This window comes from Camellia sinensis, chromosome 9 (assembly GCF_055761805.1).
Source record: "Camellia sinensis isolate YWXY chromosome 9, ASM5576180v1, whole genome shotgun sequence".
Lineage (NCBI taxonomy): Eukaryota > Viridiplantae > Streptophyta > Magnoliopsida > Ericales > Theaceae > Camellia > Camellia sinensis.
The window spans coordinates 30,827,602-30,847,175 of NC_138969.1; the positions used below are offsets into that span (position 1 = coordinate 30,827,602).

Below are 19,574 nucleotides of genomic sequence, written 5' to 3' on the forward strand. Positions count from 1 at the left end.
CTAGAAGGCCGGTGAGAATGCCTTCCGCTTCTGGTATGCTGAGGGACCTCGGGGATTATTTTTCTTCCATCCTTCTGAGTATTGTTTGCCGGCATCGGCGTATCTTGCAGCGGGTATGGTGGCTGCATAACATTATTCTGCATCATGAAGTTGACGACTGACTGGAGGTCCGCCAACTTGTTTGCTAGTTCTTTTACTTCCTCATCCCTCCGTAGGCACCTGTCCCTCCATACCTGGAGGTTATCTTCATTGTAGTATTTTCCTTGGTTTGCTCTTTTTGACGTGTCGCCTTCTGGGATGACGTCGTTCTCTCTGTGACCCTGGTCACGGGCTTCTGCACTGTGGTTATCTCCTTCGACGTCAAGGTCAATTGGTCTGCCACTCCCATTGGGAGCGTCATCCCCAATATTTTCCTGCTGTCCGTTACTGGCCATCTATTCTTCCTTCGTTCCCACAGACGGCGCCAAATTGTGTGGGTGAAAATCTGACCACACTGCCTGTCTAGTGATCAGCTGGAGAGCACAAGCAGAATAGATGGCTTAAGCAACCTGAAACAGAAAGAAAAAGCTCCGGCGGTGGTTCTTCCACCCGGGGGCACTCCGACGATCAAGTCAGTATATCTCTCAAAGATAATCAAGTACTAAACTGAATACTCAAAGTATAAGTTACATACTTTAGACCCACGGGGGTGCCTCTCTTTTATAATATACTCAATCCAAGTCCCATTAGAAGTATGACTTCTATGAATTCCAATTTACTGTTTACTCTGGACTCTTCAAGAGATAAAGATAAACTCCCTAAGAGTTTTATCCTTATCTTGGTTAACTCCCCTCTTTCCCTTAGGACTCTTGCCCTTTATCTCGGATTCCGATATCTACGGAGATGACCTCGGCTTCTCCGTGATTACCTCGGCATAAACTACCAAGGCACGTGGTACCTCGGCTGACACGCCGGCGTCACCATGCCACGTGTTGGTATTTAGAAAATATATCCCCACAGAAAACGTGATTTGAAAACACGTTTTTGCATTTCAACAGTAAAAGCGTGGTTTGTAATCACGTTTTTTGAAAAAAAAAATTTTTTAGTTAAAAGCGTGGTTTGTAATCACGCTTTCTTAATTAAAAGTATGGTTTGTAACCACGTTTTTACTATTTCACAAATTTTCTGCGGAAGCGTCCTAGAAACAGTGAAAACGTGATTTATAATAGACTTTAACCTAATTTAAGAATTTCTTCCAAACTAAGCCTAATTTAAAAAATAACTTGATATTTTAATTTATTTTGAGAAAAGCCCCCATTTAATTCTATTGACTCGGACAAATCACAACCCAAAAACTTTTTTTTTTTTTTTTTTTTTAAACTTCTCTCTCTCTCTCCACAAATTCAAGTTAAAAATATAACCCAAGTAGATTGTCATTGCCATGGTGGCAAGCTGAGGCCAATTGTCAGGTATTAAGCCTTTGTTGGGCAACGACAAAAAGTCGTATTTTATTTTTGAATTTTCGTCTTCATTAAAATTAAAAAAATTTTGTATCAAGATTTTGTACTTTTCAAGTCTGTTAAGCCTGAAAATTTTTTAACAGTATCTGCTTTAGGAGCACTAAATAATTATAATTGGGAAACTTACTGAAAAATCTTATTAGGAAGATGGGTGTATCAATAAATCCTCTTAACTTTATGGTATATCAAAAAATCATGTTCACTCTTAATTGTTATCACAAAATTCTTTTTCTTTTTTTATTTTTTAGCAATGTTTTCATAAAAAAGTGTCACAAATTGTAGTGACAGTTGAAAAATTCATTACAAAAACCACTCACTAACATTTGTGGCACTTTTTGATTTATACAAACACTTATGAGACTAGCCTCGTTTGGCAATATACTTTTTTATTAATTTTTTGGTTAAAATATTATATAAAAAAAAATTAGTATGTTTGAGATGACTTTTTAATTTTTTACGAAAAGATGTGTAAAAAGTAGAGAGAAAAGAGAATTTTTAACTTTTTGGTATAAGTTGTTGATTTTTTGATTTTTTTAATAACTTTTTGACTTTTAAGCTAAAAAGTGATATTGCCAAACGTGACCTTAATAATATATAAGTTTTTAAGACATGACCTGTGAGTAATTACCCCATAATTTTTTTTCCTTAATATGTTTTTACTGTGCATGCAAAATATATATTTTTTCACTTGAGCCACTTTGTATATACAATGATATTGGTTCAGTAATTAAAACTCAACCTGTCAAATATTTAATCAGTCAATTTGTGCAAATAACATAAAAAAAGTCAAGTATGTACCCAGCCTACCTTTCATAGATCCATTAGGCCTCGTTTGAGAATCAACCTATTTAATAAAAAAGTCAAAAAATTATTAAAAAAATAAAAAAGTCAAAAATTTATACTAAAAAGTCAAAGATTCTCTTTTCTCTTTACTGTTTGCATATCTTTTCGTAAAAAGTCAAAAAGTCATTCCAAACATACTATTTTTTAGTTCATATTTTAGCCAAATAGCAAAAAAATTACTAAATTAGCCTGTTTTCCAACGAGGCTTGGTTGAGACTAAAAAAAAGCACAAAAAGATAAAAATAGACTAAAAATAAGCCAATAAGATAGTAAATTCTTTTGGGAAGTGGGTTAGTAGCCAAAAGTCAGCTTTTAATTCATTTTAGGTCACATCATCTCTTATATTTTTTACACGTTTTTTCAAAAAAAGTCAAAAAATCAGCTTTTAACTATTTTCCTAAAACAATCCAAAATGTCATATTCAAATTATAATTATTTTATTTTTTTCTCTCACAAAAAAGTAAAAAAGGTAAAAAAAAATCAATTCCCCTCCCCCCCCAAATGGAGCTAATTTAGCGATGCTAAATTAGTGAAAAAGTCAATAAGTTCTTTCCAAACGAGCCCTTAATAGGGACTCAAATAATGGAGAATTTGGTCAAAACTCCCTTACAATAAACTTTTAATTCATTAAGGACACAGTAGTGCTACATGCACCAATTAGTGTACTAACTAGTGTACCAATACTAGTTATGATATTATTATTGACCCCACTCATTATACAAATTACAAATACAAAAAACATCTTAAAATATGCCACGTCATCGATTGGTAAACTAATTAATACACTAGTTGGTGCATATAACATTATTCTTAAGGACAAGCATTAAAAAATGACTAATGCTATATGAACCAATCAGTGCACAAACTAGTGTATCAATTGATGCTATCTCTCTCTAGTCTCTTCCGTTAGGGTTTCAACCCAGCAGCGCTGTTTGGGAGGGGGAGGGGGCTTCGGCCTCCGGCCATCCCTCTCATCTCTCCCTCATTTTTCTTTTCTTTCTTGCTCTCTGCTCAATAACCCTTGGGAGATCTCTCTTCCCAACCTTTTCCTCTTTGTAAGGATTTTTTCCCCTTTGGTAGAAGTTTGCTGGGTTGCTCATTCTCCCACCGCTGCCGGATCTGCCATGCTCTTCTTCTCCGCTGCTCACCGTCTCTATATCACCTTTCCACAACTAGATCTGTTTTGGATTTGGTTGCCTCTCTCGATCCAGCGGTTCCTCTAGGTTTGAGGTTGTACACTCCAGCTTTTTTTGTTTGTTTTTTTGGTTTGTGAGTGCTATATGGAATCCATCGATGCTATTCTGCGGCTTATCTACTCTATGGTGTAATCTATGACCTATCTTAGACATGCTCTATAGCTGATCTTTTGGCCTCTGCTTGCAGTACGAGCACGAGCACGTGCACGTGATGTGCGTTTGAGATTTTCATAGTTTTATACCTGTGTGTTTATTTGATCTGATTTTTCTTTGCTTGGTGTAAACTATTCTTTTGGATGGTTTCCTTTTGTAAGTGCCGTTTGGCTTGAGCAATAAACATTTCTTTCTGATCAAAAAAAATTGATGATGTGGCATAATTTAAGTGTTTTTGGTATTTGTAATTTGTATAATGAGTAAGATCAATAATAATGTCATAACTAATGTTGGTATACTAATTGGTGCATGTAGCACCACTCAAAGAAAATTTCTTCAAAATTCTAACACATACCATTATCATCAAAATATTAAACTTTCAAATAATATAACTTTTGATGTAGATATCGATTTTTAATAAAATTAGTATTTTTAGAATTTTTCATCAAAATTTATCAAATAAGATCTATGTTGCCTATGAAATTTAAAAAATAAAAAATAAAAATTTGTTACCATCTAAATTGATCTAAACAGTCACAGTAACATGTTATCCTGTTTGACAGTAACTCTGTTTAACAGTAACATGTTACTCTGTATAATAGTAACATGTTACTCTAGCAATATTATCCAAGAAAAAAAATACAGGATAAATTACATTGACACCCCTTGAGGTTTGGTCAAATTACTACTCACTCCCTTACGTTTTGAAAATTACATTCTCGCCTCTGTGTTTAAAAGTCTCATTTCACAAACCCCTGCTTATATAAAATGTAACAACTCCTAGTAAAAAAACAGAAGAAATTACATTAAAAAAAAAAAGTAAAGGAAAGGGAAAATAAAAGAGAAAGTAAAGCAAAGCAAAAAAAGAGAGAGTGTATGAATTCAATGTCTTCATTCTGTCTAAATAATTACAATGATAGGGGGGTTAGTGTAATTTTTCAAACGTCAGGGGTGATATGTATTAAACCCAAACCTCAGGAGGTGTAAGTGTCATTTACCCAAATATATATATATATATATATATATATTACTTTGTTTTTGCTCAATTATGTGTTTCCTCCCTAAAGAGTTTATGAAGCAAAATAAATTAGATTGTCATTTTACCAAATAGAGGTCCAATAAAGGGATTTTGGCTACATTTTCCTAAAATAAACATATTTTTAGGTAGTAAATACAAAAAAGTATGGAAACATAGAAATTAAGAACAGAATTAGACACAAATATATTGACCAACATGTTTTCGCAACAGTAGACACCACATACAAATCATATAAAATCATATTCATTCATATATATATATATATATATATATATATTTTGTCTCATTTTTTATTTAATTTTTGTGTTCTAAAATTTATTTCTCACAAATATGCAAATTGTTTAAGATGGACAGATCTGGGGAGTAAACTTTTAGTTTCAGACCATGAAAGTACTAAGAACAAAATCTCTCTCTCTCTATCTCTCTCTCTCACTCTCTCTCTCCTTTAGCTTTTGAGTTAGTCCCATGAAACAGTAGAAAGATAGGCAGAAAGAAAAAGGGAATATGTAGCTCATATTAACAATCATTTTAATGAGAACAAACTTCAGATTTAAATTCCCAAACAGATCACTCTTTTGCCCTCTTTTGGTACCACCTCTTTGCTTGCAGATTTCAACTAACCAATGCCTCTTCTCTCAAGTTTTCTCATATTCCATTCTCTCTCTCTCTTCCTTCCATCTTCAAACCAAGAAAGCTCTGATTCTTCAACCTTTATACATATATATACACTAAATTTGGAGGGAATGAAACTAACTTCATCTTTGAAGCAAACACACAATTCTCTCTCTGTCTCTCTCTCTCTCTTGATTGAGAAATTTCCTATTTTCTATTGTCATTATAGATAGCTAAGAAAATACAGAAATGGATCGTAGAATAGCTAGCAGAGAGATGGGTGGTGCTAGAGTTCTTCAGCGTTTTGCATTCTTCTTGTATTTTTTTCTTAATTCTGGTAATTTTACTTTATTCTTAATTAAGCTTACTTAATTGTTCCTCAAATTCAAATATTCAAGATTCACATTTTCTATTATGAAATCTCTTCATTGTTGCATTTCTTAATATCGATCTAGTTAGGATTTGCTTAGTTCAACATACAAAGGTATATATTAAGATTGGTAATGAATTTGATATAATAAAGTCAGTCATATACTAAACTTTGAATGGGATAACGAGGGTATTTTGGACTTTTATCGTAGCTAATCTCTATATACATGCAATCTCCCATCTTACACATATCATATAATTACCGAGTTCAAATCTTAGGGGCATAGCATTTCATGAAATTTGAACTCTAATTTACTTGAAACGCTTATCACAACTCAACTTGTCACTCGGTTAACTCTTAATGTTGAAATTTGAAAAACTTCATTGATTGCTTAGGAGAAATATCCACGAAGAAAAAAATAGATAATCTTGACATGATTATGAAAAACAGATCAAAACACGAAATCCTTATGGAAAATTTTCATTTGATTCACACTTTCAATTGAACTCATTTCATGTGTTGCATATTTTGCTTGAGTTATGATTCCTTGATGCTTTGTCGAATGAAAGCAATCTAAATACACATAATTAAAATAAATAAATAAATAAAAACACAAAATATAAAAAATATACATGTTAGCGTAATATATCCTAGTTCTAATAAAATAATGAGGATATCTTTAGCGAGCCCAACATGCTAGTGCGTGTGTATGTTCTTAATATTTTTTTTTTTGTAATTTAATTCTGTGTATGTGACTTAACTCTTTTTTAATCCTATACTTTTCTCTGTGATGCTAAACGACAATATTTTAAATCTAGAAAGTGATATTTGCAAAACATATCTGACATTAGCATATGATAATATATGGAATCAAATCAAAACAAACTTTGCATGTAAAGAAAGGAAAGAATAACTTACCTCCGAATTTTTTTTTTGGTTTCTTCAGATTCAAGCATTGCAGAGAAACCTCCTCTTGAAGCAATCCGGCAAATCCGAAAGCTTGACAGTGAAGAAATCCCAGTAATCTTCCCACCTTCAATATCAGATACCCAACTGGACACTATTCCCATTGTCAACCCAACTCCTCCATACACGGCGACTCCGATTATAATGCCGCCAGGCCCACCACCACCAACCACCACGGAACCAACCACTCCGATCACAACTCCAACCATCCCAACTCCGGCGACCACTGCCCCTGCAACGTCTGGAGGGGCTTGGTGTGTTGCAAGCCCAACCGCATCACAAACTGCTTTGCAGGTGGCTCTTGATTATGCTTGTGGCTATGGAGGTGCAGATTGCTCACCGATTCAGAACGGGGCAAGTTGTTATAATCCAAACACGCTCCGTGATCATGCTTCGTATGCGTTCAATGATTACTATCAGAAGAACCCAGCTCCGACTAGCTGCAGTTTCGGAGGAACAGCACAGCTCACCTACACTGATCCAAGTAAGATATGCATTCACAAAATTACAATAAAATATTTTCACTGTTTGTTTTTGTTTTTGTTTTTCTGCAATTTTTTGATTTTTTAGTATGACGGAAAATAAAAGTTAAGAAAAATCTGTTTTCTGTAATCAACAGAAAATGAACTTATTTTCGTGAAAATGTTTTTTACATTTTAAAAAGCAAAAGACGTTTTTTGAAATTAACAAGGCAAACCATAGTACTATAATTGTCACCATCATCATCAATCGCGTTTGGTATATTTGTTAAAATAGATTATAGATTGTGATTTTAATTAGGAGTTGTTAATTTGTTTGGTGTAACTGTTGGATTATAGATTTAAGTTGCTGAGTAGTGTTTGCTAAATAAGCTGTGAAGTAGCATTTTCAATTAACTTTTATTTTTTATTATTCACTACTTGGGTACATTTTTCATAAAAAAAAAAAATAATCTATAGTCCATTTGATTCTTTTCAGAATCAATTTTTTTGAGTTAAAATAAATTATTAGAATCAAAAGTTATTTGAAATAAGTTTAATCAAACAATCTAAAATAAATTTTTAAAAATTAGAAGTTATAAGTTGACTCAAAGAAACCTAAACAAACACCCCCATCCTACCACCGCGGTCCCCATCCCCTACCACTGCCACCATCATCACAATATTACCACCACTGCCACAACACCACTACTAGCACCATTATTTTTCAGATCACAACCAAACATATGAAAACATTTTTTGCGAAAGAAGTTTTCCGCAAAATTTCTGCCAAGAAAAACATTTTTCACGGAAAAATGATTTCCATCAAAAACAAACAAAGCTAATTGAAGGACACCAATTTACTGATTGATAAACTATCATTGTTAGTTACACACCTAAATTTTATTTTTATTTATTTATTTTGCTATAAATAGCATGCCTTAAAATTTGTTCAAAGAAATGTAGGATGAAAAAATAAAATAAATTCCAAATTCAAATTAACTACATTGGTTAACTTTTAAAAATTTCCCTTGGCACTATTGCAGGTTCTGGAAACTGTCATTATTCATCGCCTAAGACATTGACATCAACACCGATGACACCAACACCGACAATACCAACACCGACAATATCGACTTTCACACCACCACCACCCAGGTTTACTTCTACAGACCACTTCTAATTTCAGTTTTCCAGTCAAAAGTAAGGTAACTGATGAAGTAACCCATGTTTGCAATTACAGCATCAGTACTCCGGTGAATCCTTACAACACCCCAAGTGTACCAACAATTTACGGTTCTGAACCGACATCATCCCCCAACTCAGCAGATTCAGTGTCACACAATGTACTGCTGCTCTCCACCGCCACTTTTTTCTCACTTCTCGCAGCAAACTATCTCTAGACAGCTGAGAACGAAATCCAATTATTCTCTCTCCACAATGAGATGGTGATTCATTCAGTTCCCTGGACGCTCTATACAGAGTTTTAAGGGGGCGGTGGAAATTAAATCCAAGATATAAATCTCAAAGCCGCCTTTTTTCCATCATAAGATCATAGCTATACTTCATCTACTTATGCATTGTAGTTCAACTAAAAAGACCAGAGAGAATGAAGAAGAAAAAAAAGTAGGTTTTTTATTGATACTCTTTATGCAGTTAATAACTATATAGTCAAGACCAGATGGTTTTAGGACTGCTTTTAGGGCAGAGACATGTACAATAGCCATCAACTGACTCAATGATCAGAAGAGTGATAAACTACTGAATTCAGTACTAGGCATATACAGTAATCTTCCATATACATGTTTGTTGCTAACTGTTTGCCTAATAAGGAACAAGGTAGGGGAGCTGCTATGGTGTGCACCACCCTTAAAAAGGTACATACCGTTGCGAAACATAACCACAACGTTCCATAACAAATATCACGTGGTCATGAACTTTTTCACCGATTTGTAATATTTCTCACCACAAATGCTTCGTAGCATTTACACCGCATCATTCGTAACATAACCTCATCATTCATAACATAACTACAATAGTTTGTAACTTTTAGCTTAAGGATGCACACTATAGATTTGCCATTCGTAACTTTTACCATAATATACCATAAACATTCATAACTTTACTTTTTTATGGTATGCCCTTTTTAGGGGTGCACATGATATATTTCACCAAGTGGGTATCCTAAACAACTGAAGAAAGTGGGAGACAATCAGGATGGTAACAGATATGCAGTTACTGTGTCAAGTTACTATTTAATTAGGCAAAGCCACCAAGGCTCATAAAGCTTGATGATATTTGCTGTGCCCAACTAGTACATAACCAGCGTTGAAGATCTTAGCCTACTATTGTTTTTCTGTGCCCATTGACACCACAAGGAAACCAAAGCACTTGACTCTTAGCCCCACGCAAATTCAAAAGCATTGCACTTAATTAGGACTTTTTTCACCTTGGTGAGCAGTGATCCCCTTCCCGATCTTCCGAAACAGTAAACATTAAAAGAATAACACAATTGAATTAAATATAAGCACAGCAGAGATAAATAAGGCTTTAATCATCAAACGAACCAAGCAGTGTAAGAATGAGCAAGCAATAGAATTATATTTTATCATTTTTCTTTTCTTTTTTTGGTAACGAATATCTATCTTTTGTTGAACAAATGCAAAAGCACAAAATACATAATTTATTGTCTAGCAAAGACACAAGACATTCATCAGAACTCTTAACCTACAGACGAAAGGTCTAGATATCACAATCATTCTCTAACTTGTCTTCTTCACGAGTACTACGATTTACAAAGAAATGAAAGGATCTCTTTAGAATTTGACATTAAAGTCAGATCAGGAACAAGCACAAGCATGGCACAGCAGACATGCAAATGATGGTTAAGGTGGCGACAATTGAACCTTGGTCAAATGCCCTTCTCAAGCTGCCCGCCAACGAGAAATGCTGGAATGCCAAATACCCCGCAATTATTAAAGAAATAATGATACCTTCTTGTCTTCCCCTGCCAAGAAAAAAAAAAAAAAAAACCACCATATTAAAATTTATTCAAAGATGGAAAAAAAGAAAAAGAAAAAAAACAAGTCTCAACTATCTAGTATTCTGCAATTACTTACCTTAGGTTCATAAGCTGATAAGGAGCCAAAATCACCAGTAGTAGACTTACAAAAGGCAATTCGAGTTCACCTACAAACAAGGAATAGCCAAAACAGGATCTGTTAAAATGTTTCTTCAGATTGATTGAAAGCAGAAATTAGAAGACGGAAGGAACATAGAGGCAGAGAAATACAAGCACAACCAACTAATTCATCCTGCTTCATAGTTTGTTTTCATTTCTCTACTTCCTTTGTAAAGGGAAAATGACAGAAACCTATCATGAGGTTTCTGGAAAGAAATACTGATCTTTGCCATCCATTGAGGTCACTTAACCAATCCTACCTCTCTTCAGATTCAAGTTGACCAACACATACCAACAAGAATAATGAAATTATATAATAAGGATCAAAGTAGTCACAAAACACATTTACAAGGACCAATTTCAAAAAATCCCAGAGCAAGTTCTTGTAAAAACATGGTACCAACTAATTTCAGAATAATAGCCCAACAGTAAATTCATATTATTCTGATAGATACAGAACCTACCAGGAATAAAGAAGAAGAGACGAACAAGAAGTGCCAAGAATGCAGCCCAAATACCATATTCACCCCTGCAAGCCAAAATAACAAGCTACTGAGGCATTGTTCTGAAAACCTTTTGCTTAATAAATAAAATGATGATGGCTATAAAAAAAAGGGGAAATTTCAAAGCATGGTAGAGTTTTAAAATAAATTACAAATAAATGGTAAAATTTATAAGTAATAATTAAAGACAAACTTTTTTCATTAATTTGTAATAATTTTTTTACAGGTGCACAGATCAGTAATTTGCCCTAAAAAATGTGTAACATCTTGATTGGAAGTTCAAAAGCTTACTTCATCCATGAAATGATGCTTGGAGGTGCTTGTAGAGCAAAAAAAGGCACAAGAAAGGATTTGTTAATGGCAGTTCCCTTTGCAAACATTAAAACCCTGGAAAGGGAAAGTAGATTTCCATCAGAGCATAGTCAAAACTTGAAAACTGTTTCATGGAAAGATAAACCAATGTGATTGTAATGCTTTGTTTCTAAGAAGCACAGATACTGACCCAGGAGACAGAAACAACATGATAAGGACATGATGTTAGGGGCGCGATAAAAAAGGGTAATCCTAGTGCATGAGGCTCCCACCACTGTGGGGTGTTCTGAGGACCTGTAAACAAATATATATATATATATATATACGCATGAAAATAATAACTTCATTTTTTGGTTGAGAAGAAGGACGAGCTATGAGGAATGGAAAAAGTGAGAGGAGAATAGGATTTTGTCTCCCGCTTTGCTGTTTTTTGGTTGAGAAGGAATGAAAGAGAAGGGTGTTACAACCATTGGTTATTCAATTTAAATGGAAGGAAAAGAGACCAGCAAATGCTTATTTTACCGCTATACCCTTATATATTAAATTAACAATTTTTTCAATGTTTGAGGAGCATAAATGTAAACGAAAGCCCCCTCTGATGCTGCCTTCTGTTCCTCCGGTTTTTTCCCCACTTACACAGATCTGTTTTTAATGGTTCCTAAGGGTTTGATCCCCCTCAATTTTCCCCTTTGTTTTCTCTCTCATTCCTACCGGCAGAAGAAAAATGCATGCATCCGCCCACCCATTCCATTTTCCCCAGTTCCCTCCTACCAAACAAAGCATGACTATCTTGATGCAGCAGAAGTATGAATTTCTAGGCAGCAAAAGAGATCCATATGATAGAGTTCAATTCCATTTTCTTTACTAGCTGTCCATCTCAAACCAAATTATTAGCAAGAGTTTGACAATTAACAAGTTAGAGGAGAGGTTCACATAGATGCCCATACTCATGAAAAAGAGCAAAAGTCAACATTACCAGCATACATAAAAATATAAAACAAAAAAGACATAATTAAAGAAGTAGATATATATGCTTAGTTGCTAAACACTCCCTCACTCTTTATACTAAAATTCCACACACAATATTTTCTCATAAAAATAAAATCGTCCCTTAGAAAAATTCAGTTTCCTCAGTTAAACTACTGAACACCTAATTAATCTAATGTACAAAAAAAGAAAAAAAATGCCTAGCCACAGGGTGGTGACGTCTGTGACTAGACCCTAAGAGAGCCAAGGTCTCTGAGTTCACCTTTAGGTGGTGCTATATAACATGGCCACTCAACAATGCAGCGGTAAGTTGCGAACTCACACATAGATGGAGATTCGAACACACACTCCTAACACTGGGTACAGCCTGCCCAGGAATGGAAGGCTTGTGCTACCAACCTTTTGTGTGTTGTGGCCCTCATCGCTTGCCCTAGGGAGTGATAGTATAGCCAATTCACCAAAAACCTTTTGTTTTTTTTTTTTTTTTATTTTGTGAAATTTGACCAAAACACTTATTAGACTCATATTTGGTGAAAAAGACAACCTAATTTGTTTTACTTCATAAACCCCCTATAGAGGAGGTGTATATTTATAAATCCCCTTGCATATGTCTCACAGATTTAAATCAAATCTGTATCAACGATTCATTGAGCTTTGTAGGAAGCTATGTGCTGCCTTTAACATGGCCCCGATTTGCTTCTCTCGAACTCCAATACCAGCAATGAATTGCTTGCACCATGGTTATCTCATTTTTTGTTTTTAGTCGGTGCCATGATTGATAGCAATAATAGCAAATTAACAATGGCTTCATGTAAAAAGGTAAGGAATGGCTGGATAACCATGTGTGGGTTTACTTAAATAAGAAATAGTGAAGTATGTGCAAGTAAATTTTAGTTTTTGATTATTTTTTTTTTATTTGTTTTTGCTATGTGTGATTTGTAATGGTGATTGTTTACTAGTTTGTAAATATAAAAGTAAAATTTCATCTATACTTGTTGTGGTTGCTCATTGAAGATGTACTCTGGTTAGTTTTACTATCAAACAGAACAACACGTTACTGTTTACGTCAATTTCGACGGTAAATTTTTTATTTTTTTAAGAATATCATAGTCAACATGAATCTTGGATAGATCTTGATGAATTTTTTTTTAAAAATACTAATTTTATTAAAAATCGACATTTAGATTAAAAGTTATATTATTTTAAGGCCTTGTTTGTCCTCGTTTGGGAATAAACTATTTAATTTTTTGACTTTTTAAGGTCTTGTTTGACTAAAAAGTCATCTCAAACATACTGATTTTTTTTATCTCATATTTTAGTTAAAAAGTCAAACGAGACCTAAAAAAGTCAAAAAGTCAAAAAGAGTGCTCCTAAAGGATATTTTGATAATAGTGGTATGTGCTGAACTTTAATGATCTAAAAGAGTCAAAAAGTCACATCACCTCTCTATCACATCATTTCAAACTCAACTCACACCCAACTCATATTTCATAAAAAATTAAAAAGTGTACTTATTTAGATCATCTCAAACAACTCTTAAAGTTTAAAATATTAAATTACTCACTAAAGGATATTTTGATAATAGTGGTATGTGCTGAACTTTTTAAATAATTTTTTTTTTTATATTTATCCTTAATGTATTAAAGTTTTATTATGAGAAGATTTTGATCAAATCCTCATTTTTTTTTTTTAACTGAGAAAAAGAGTGCTCCTTATCATTGCAATCCTAAGCTCCGGTATTATGGCTAGATTTATCCTAATTCAAAGAAAGAGGCCCCCTATTACCGGGGTAAGCGGGGAATACACTCAGGTATTGGGGGTGTTTGTTTCAGCTTTTCAGAGCCAACTTATGACTTTTAGCTTTGAAAAAGTTATTTTGGACTGTTTGGTTAAACTTATTTCAAACAGTTTCTGATTCTAACAGCTTATTTTAACTCAAAAAAGCTGATTTTGAAAATCTGCTTACCCCTTGCTTCTGATTATCAACTTCTGCTGTGGACATGTTAATTTATGGTTATACTCTTAAATTTTTTTATTTTTTATTTTTTTAAAAATAGAAAAAGACTCAAATGAATTATAGATTATTATTATTATTTTTTATGAGAAATGTAGACAAACAAAAAATAAAAATTAATTGAAAAAGCTATTTCACAACTTATTTAACAAACACTACTCAGCAACTTAAATCTATAATCCAACAGCTACATCAAACAGATTAACAACTTTTGATTAAAGTCATAATCTATAATCTGTTAAGCTATAATCTATAAGCTGTTTTAACAGCTACACCAAACGGGGCCATTATGGCTAGATTTATCCCCAATTTAAAGGAAGGAATCACCACTGGAGTAAGCGAGAAATCCACCAAGCCTTAGTACAAGAGGCAGGATCACAAGTACAGAGCGGTCAATTTTACCAAATAAATAAGCCACTAGTTATAGAAAAATGAGTGAGAGCACTAATTAGTGCTATTACTAATGATGTGACAGTGGACCTCATCAGGAATGATTTGATATTTTGACTTTGGTATTGTATTTTTTTTCTTTTTTTATTGAGTGCCATGTCATTAGTGATCTTTTTAGAGCTTCAAAATTAGTGATCTCTATCACTGTTGCTAGTTATATCCCAGGAATCAAGCCCTATTTACCTGTGTGAAAGGCCAGCGCCTTTCCATGCTGCCACCATCCCGGTGGTTCACCAAAAACCATTTTAAATCCCAAGAAGTTGACCATCTAACTTAAATTATATTATTATTTACCAACGAAAAAACAAATAAATAAATAACTTAAATTAGTATTATTTTTTCTAAATTATCCTAAACTATTTTCAAACCAGTACAGTTGGCTTCACAGAATTCATTTATAACTTCTCCAAATTTCCTAACAAAAAAATATCAGCAAACTATTTTCTAAATGAAAAAGAGTTTTTTTTTTTTTTTCCAATAAATAACACCCCTAATCATAACATGAGGCGTCTCAGACTATCAATCATTTTCATCATCCAGCTCATACAGCAATATGACACTACCAATCAATCAATCGAGAGAGAAAGAGACGTGCTTACGCGGTGGAAACGGTGGAGATCCATTGAAGGTCGCGAGGAGTGAAAGGCGCAGAGTAACAAACAGGACCCAATCGTCCTCGCTTCTTCTTCTTCATCATCATCATCCCCTCACAGTTCCTCGAAACTCTGCATATACAAATACGCATATAAATCAATACAAACACAAAAACACAATTCCAATCGACTAAACCCATGAATTCAGCATTGAATTTCTCAAAATTCGCAGAATGTGTAGTACCTGAAGTGGTTGAAGTGAAGGAAGCTCGAGTCTGGAGCGAGATGCAGAAGCCTACTCTCATGAGGCGGAGATTTTAGAGAGAGAGTGTGTTTGTTGTAGAGAGAGAAAGGCCGTGGAGAGGAGAGAGAAAGAGCCAGCATCTTGTTTCTAGTGTTTGTCTTTCGGTTTTCGCCGAGAGAGAGAGAGAGAGGGAGAGGGAGAGGGAGAGAGTCAGTGTTGCGTTGGGGTCATAAACTGGTCAAGTTTGGTTCAGGTCTCGTTTAATAACAATTTTTTTAGTTTAAAAGTTAAAAATTTATTAAAAAATTAAAAATTTATATTAAAAAATTAAAGCCTTTTTACATTTTTTTTTGTAAAATATAAAAAAATTATTCTAAAATATACTAATTTTTTTACATCATATTTTAATTAAAAAACTAAAAAATTATTAAAAAAATTTATTCCCAAACACAGCTTTAGTAACAGTTTTGAAATTTATTGACGTTAGTGTGGTAAATTTTTGAGTTGATCTAAAATCAATTTTGATTGAATCAAGTTTGAATAATTTGATATTTTATATAATTTTAAATTCATTATGGAGTGAGTCTGAATAATTTTAATATTTTATATAATTTTAAATTTATTAAATTGAGCTAAGCAAGTAATTAATTATGTAAATTTGAATATAAAAATTCTAATAAATTTCAAAATATATTTAAATTTATTTTATTTATTTAGCAAAGTAAATTCAAATAAATTTTTAATAAATCGAATACTCGAATTATTTGATCAGTCTATTACTCATGATCAGAGTTGCGATAACAGCTTGTGTCAAGTCACGTTGTCGGTTGTTCTTCATTCGTCAACGTGTACATCCACTTGAAACGTGGTATTCCTAGAAAATTATTAAGCATATCACTCCAGATTTTCTTCACTTTTATAATTTCAATTTTTAATTTTTTTGCACGAGATAATGTTAACCAATTAATATTAGATTACCACACAAATCCATTTCTCTTTTTGTAGAGTCACAATCACAATCTCAAACTTCAAATTGATAAATATCTTCTACAAAAAAAATTATTTGATAATTGTAAAATAATATTTCATTTTATCAATTAAAAAATAAGTTGACAAACTAGTCCCTAAAATATTACATAACTTTTGAATTGAACTTCTTTCAAGTTTAAAATTAAACTTGATCGTTATTTTCAAACTCATGGAGTTTGCCATGCAATGATCTGAATTATTTATTTTGCAAGGTATTTTATATATATCATTCATAAAAAAAATTAAGTTATATTATTCATGAAAAAAAAATTAAGTTGATCTAAAAATCGTAATATTTTATTTTATCGCATTTAGCTAAAAAAATAATTGATCTATTTTTAAAAATACCATTTGTTATATATTTTTTCAAAAATAAACGTAATAATATAAAAATATTATAATTATCATATTCATATACACAAAGTATCATACAAAAAAGAATGATTTTGACATCATTAAAACATAACCAACTAATAATAAGTCTTATAAACTTAAATATAATAGTCAAATTCAAATTTAATGAAATTCAAATTTTAACTCGAAAGAATTGCAACACATTAAAAAGAAAAAAAAAAAAATCTGTCAATACCACTTGACATACCACTCATTATCGTAACTAAAAACATTTTGTTTCGATTTTTTATTTATTTATTGTTTTTTAAAAACCGAAAAAGAATAGATAAATTACACTGCTTTCGCTTTGAGATTTTAAAAAAAAGTTCTTTTTAATAAGATTAAAGTAATTAAAATTAATACAAATAGTATGAAAATATAGATAAATAAAAAAATATAATTTCAATGTAAAAAAATATTATTATTTTTCTATTCATATGATGAAACCAATTATTGATAAAAATAAGAATAAATGTTATGTAAATTAAAATCTTAAATGAATCTAATATAATTATGTCAAAATTATAAAATTTATTTCTCTAAATTTTAAAGAAGTTAATACAATTCACCCAAAAAGAATTGATAAATCAAGATAAAATTATTACCTATGGTTTCATAAATTTAAAACCAAACCGAACAATGAAACACAATTCAATTCGGTTAAGAACTACAATTTTCGTAATATAATCATAACTGACTTAATTATCAAACAATATATTATTATTTTATAAACAAAATTGTTTAAATAATTATTTAGAATCAGTTCTACTATTATACTGTGATAGACTTATAAACAAAAGGTCAATAATTTATGAATATATATATATATAAGATACTAATAAGACATTTTAATGTCTATAATAAATAATAAATTATATATGTGTATATATCTAAACAATATAGTTCGGTTTTAAAATAGAATTAAACTATAAAATCATGAACTAAACTGAAATATGATTCACCTATTTTAATAATTAGGACCTAATTATACATTAATGTTGTGTTTGGTTGAGGGATTTGAAGAGAGATTTAGAAAGAGAAATAGAAAAGATATGTAAAATATGAATAAAACATGCCTATATTTTACCTACATACCTTTTCCCTTTTCCTTTTCAAATCCCTCAACCAAATATAATATAAAAAAAAATCAAACCAAACAATACAGTAGTCTTAGACTGATTTACAATTTTTTCCATCTTTCTACAAGCCCTAACACCACGAACAATGTAATACGCGTGTACCTGATTTTCTCTTTTAATAAAGGCCGTCACCTGCTAGGCTCGAGGCCATAAGTTGGATCAACTCAACACCCTTTAACATTTAGGGTAAATTACACCTCCACCCCCTTAAAGTTTAGCTTTAATACAGATACTTAGCTAACGTTTTAAAAATTACATTTTCCTTCACAAAATTTGTAATCTCATTAAAATTTGTAACCTCCGTTAACTAGCCGTTAGGTTAACTAACACCAGTTTCTGATATCATCAATTAATTTGTTTGATGAATTGAGTGGTTATCCTAATAACTTTTACCCCTTTTTCAAAATCAACAATCTTTACATTATATCTCTCTTTAATTTATTTGTCATAAGCCGATTGAATTTTTTTTCTTTTTGGATTTGATTTTCTAATGAAAGTACCGGCAGAATTGAGGTTTTTGTATCCCTTTCATGTCTGATGAAATACTGAAATGAAATACTTTCAGGTGTGTCAATCAAAATTATCGATGGTAAAGGGAAAGAGATGTACTGTGAAGAGAAGGTAGCGTGAAAAAGAAATTCCATGCCTAATTCATCACAAGGAAATTATAAGTCATTTTATTTATTTTTTATTGAAACGGTGTTTGATTGAAGAATTTAGAAAGAGATTTGAAAAAAAAAAAATTGTGTAAAACAAAGTGAAATATAAATATATTTTATTCACATTTCACTTACTTTTTCTATTTCCCTTTCTAAATATCTCCTCAAATTCCTCAACCAAACACAACACAAAGGAGTTAATCGACAGACTTTGACAGCAAGTCAATATAATTTCCGCAACATCGGAAAGATATTTGTATTAAAGCCAAATCTTAGGAGATGCAAGTATAATATACCAAAACATTTTAACTAAGCCTAACGTTTTGACTACTATTAACACAATATATTATTGTGAGTAATGAGATTTCTGATAATGAAATTCCATTTCTTCTCTTTATTCCTACCATCCAAGCATAGAACAACCACTTGAATTAGAGGAAAGAAAAGATCAAAAACGAAAATCAAATACAAGTTAAATTTTTTCTGTTTTGGTTAGATTAAAGGAAATGAAAAGAAAATGAATACAAAATGTCAATGAAAAAAAAAATGTTTAGTTACCTACCTACAAAAAAAAAGGGAAAAGAAAGAAAAAAAAAAAGAAAAAAAGTGAAGGTGTATTTCTATTTTACTTTCATTTTCTTTTCATTTGACAAATTCAAAATTTAAACGTTACCGAACCACGTGAAAACATGGATGTACCTACAATGCTATGGGAAAACAATCTCCATTCACGTAATTAATCACACAGGGATGTACCAACAATGCTCTATGATGCTATTTCATGGATCGGCATATTTGGCGATGAGAGAGAGAGAGAGAGAGAGAGAGAGAAAGAGAGAGAACATAACAGAAAAATGGAAAGTTTACAACAGTGTCCCAATGGCTAGACAGATAAAAAGGTACAAGCAATCACAGCATCAAAGCAACACAGTAG

The 19,574-nt window shown here is 32.1% G+C and overlaps 2 protein-coding genes across 3 annotated transcripts; one reads left to right on the plus strand and one right to left on the minus strand.

Moving 5' to 3' along the window:
• Positions 1-5,344: 5,344 nt before the first annotated feature.
• Positions 5,345-8,937, plus strand: LOC114299835 (uncharacterized). Its single transcript, XM_028244667.2, has 4 exons — positions 5,345-5,679; positions 6,659-7,162; positions 8,183-8,294; positions 8,380-8,937. The coding sequence occupies exons 1-4, from the start codon at positions 5,592-5,594 to the stop codon at positions 8,537-8,539; spliced, it is 864 nt and encodes a 287-aa protein (XP_028100468.2). The 5' UTR covers positions 5,345-5,591; the 3' UTR covers positions 8,540-8,937.
• Positions 8,938-9,718: 781 nt separating this feature from the next.
• Positions 9,719-19,187, minus strand: LOC114299836 (cold-regulated 413 inner membrane protein 1, chloroplastic). 2 transcript variants are annotated; one of them, XM_028244669.2, is made up of 6 exons: positions 15,421-19,187; positions 15,183-15,308; positions 11,112-11,207; positions 10,782-10,846; positions 10,256-10,325; positions 9,719-10,143 (listed from the first exon to the last, which is right to left on the minus strand). In XM_028244669.2, exons 1-6 carry the CDS (start codon positions 15,558-15,560, stop codon positions 9,972-9,974), a joined length of 669 nt encoding a protein of 222 aa, XP_028100470.1. In that variant the 5' UTR covers positions 15,561-19,187; the 3' UTR covers positions 9,719-9,971. The 2 variants fall into 2 exon arrangements, with proteins under 2 accessions (XP_028100470.1, XP_028100471.1); XM_028244670.2 differs by lacking the exon at positions 11,112-11,207 and having other exon boundaries at positions 15,421-16,641.
• Between the last annotated feature and the right edge of the window lie 387 nt (positions 19,188-19,574).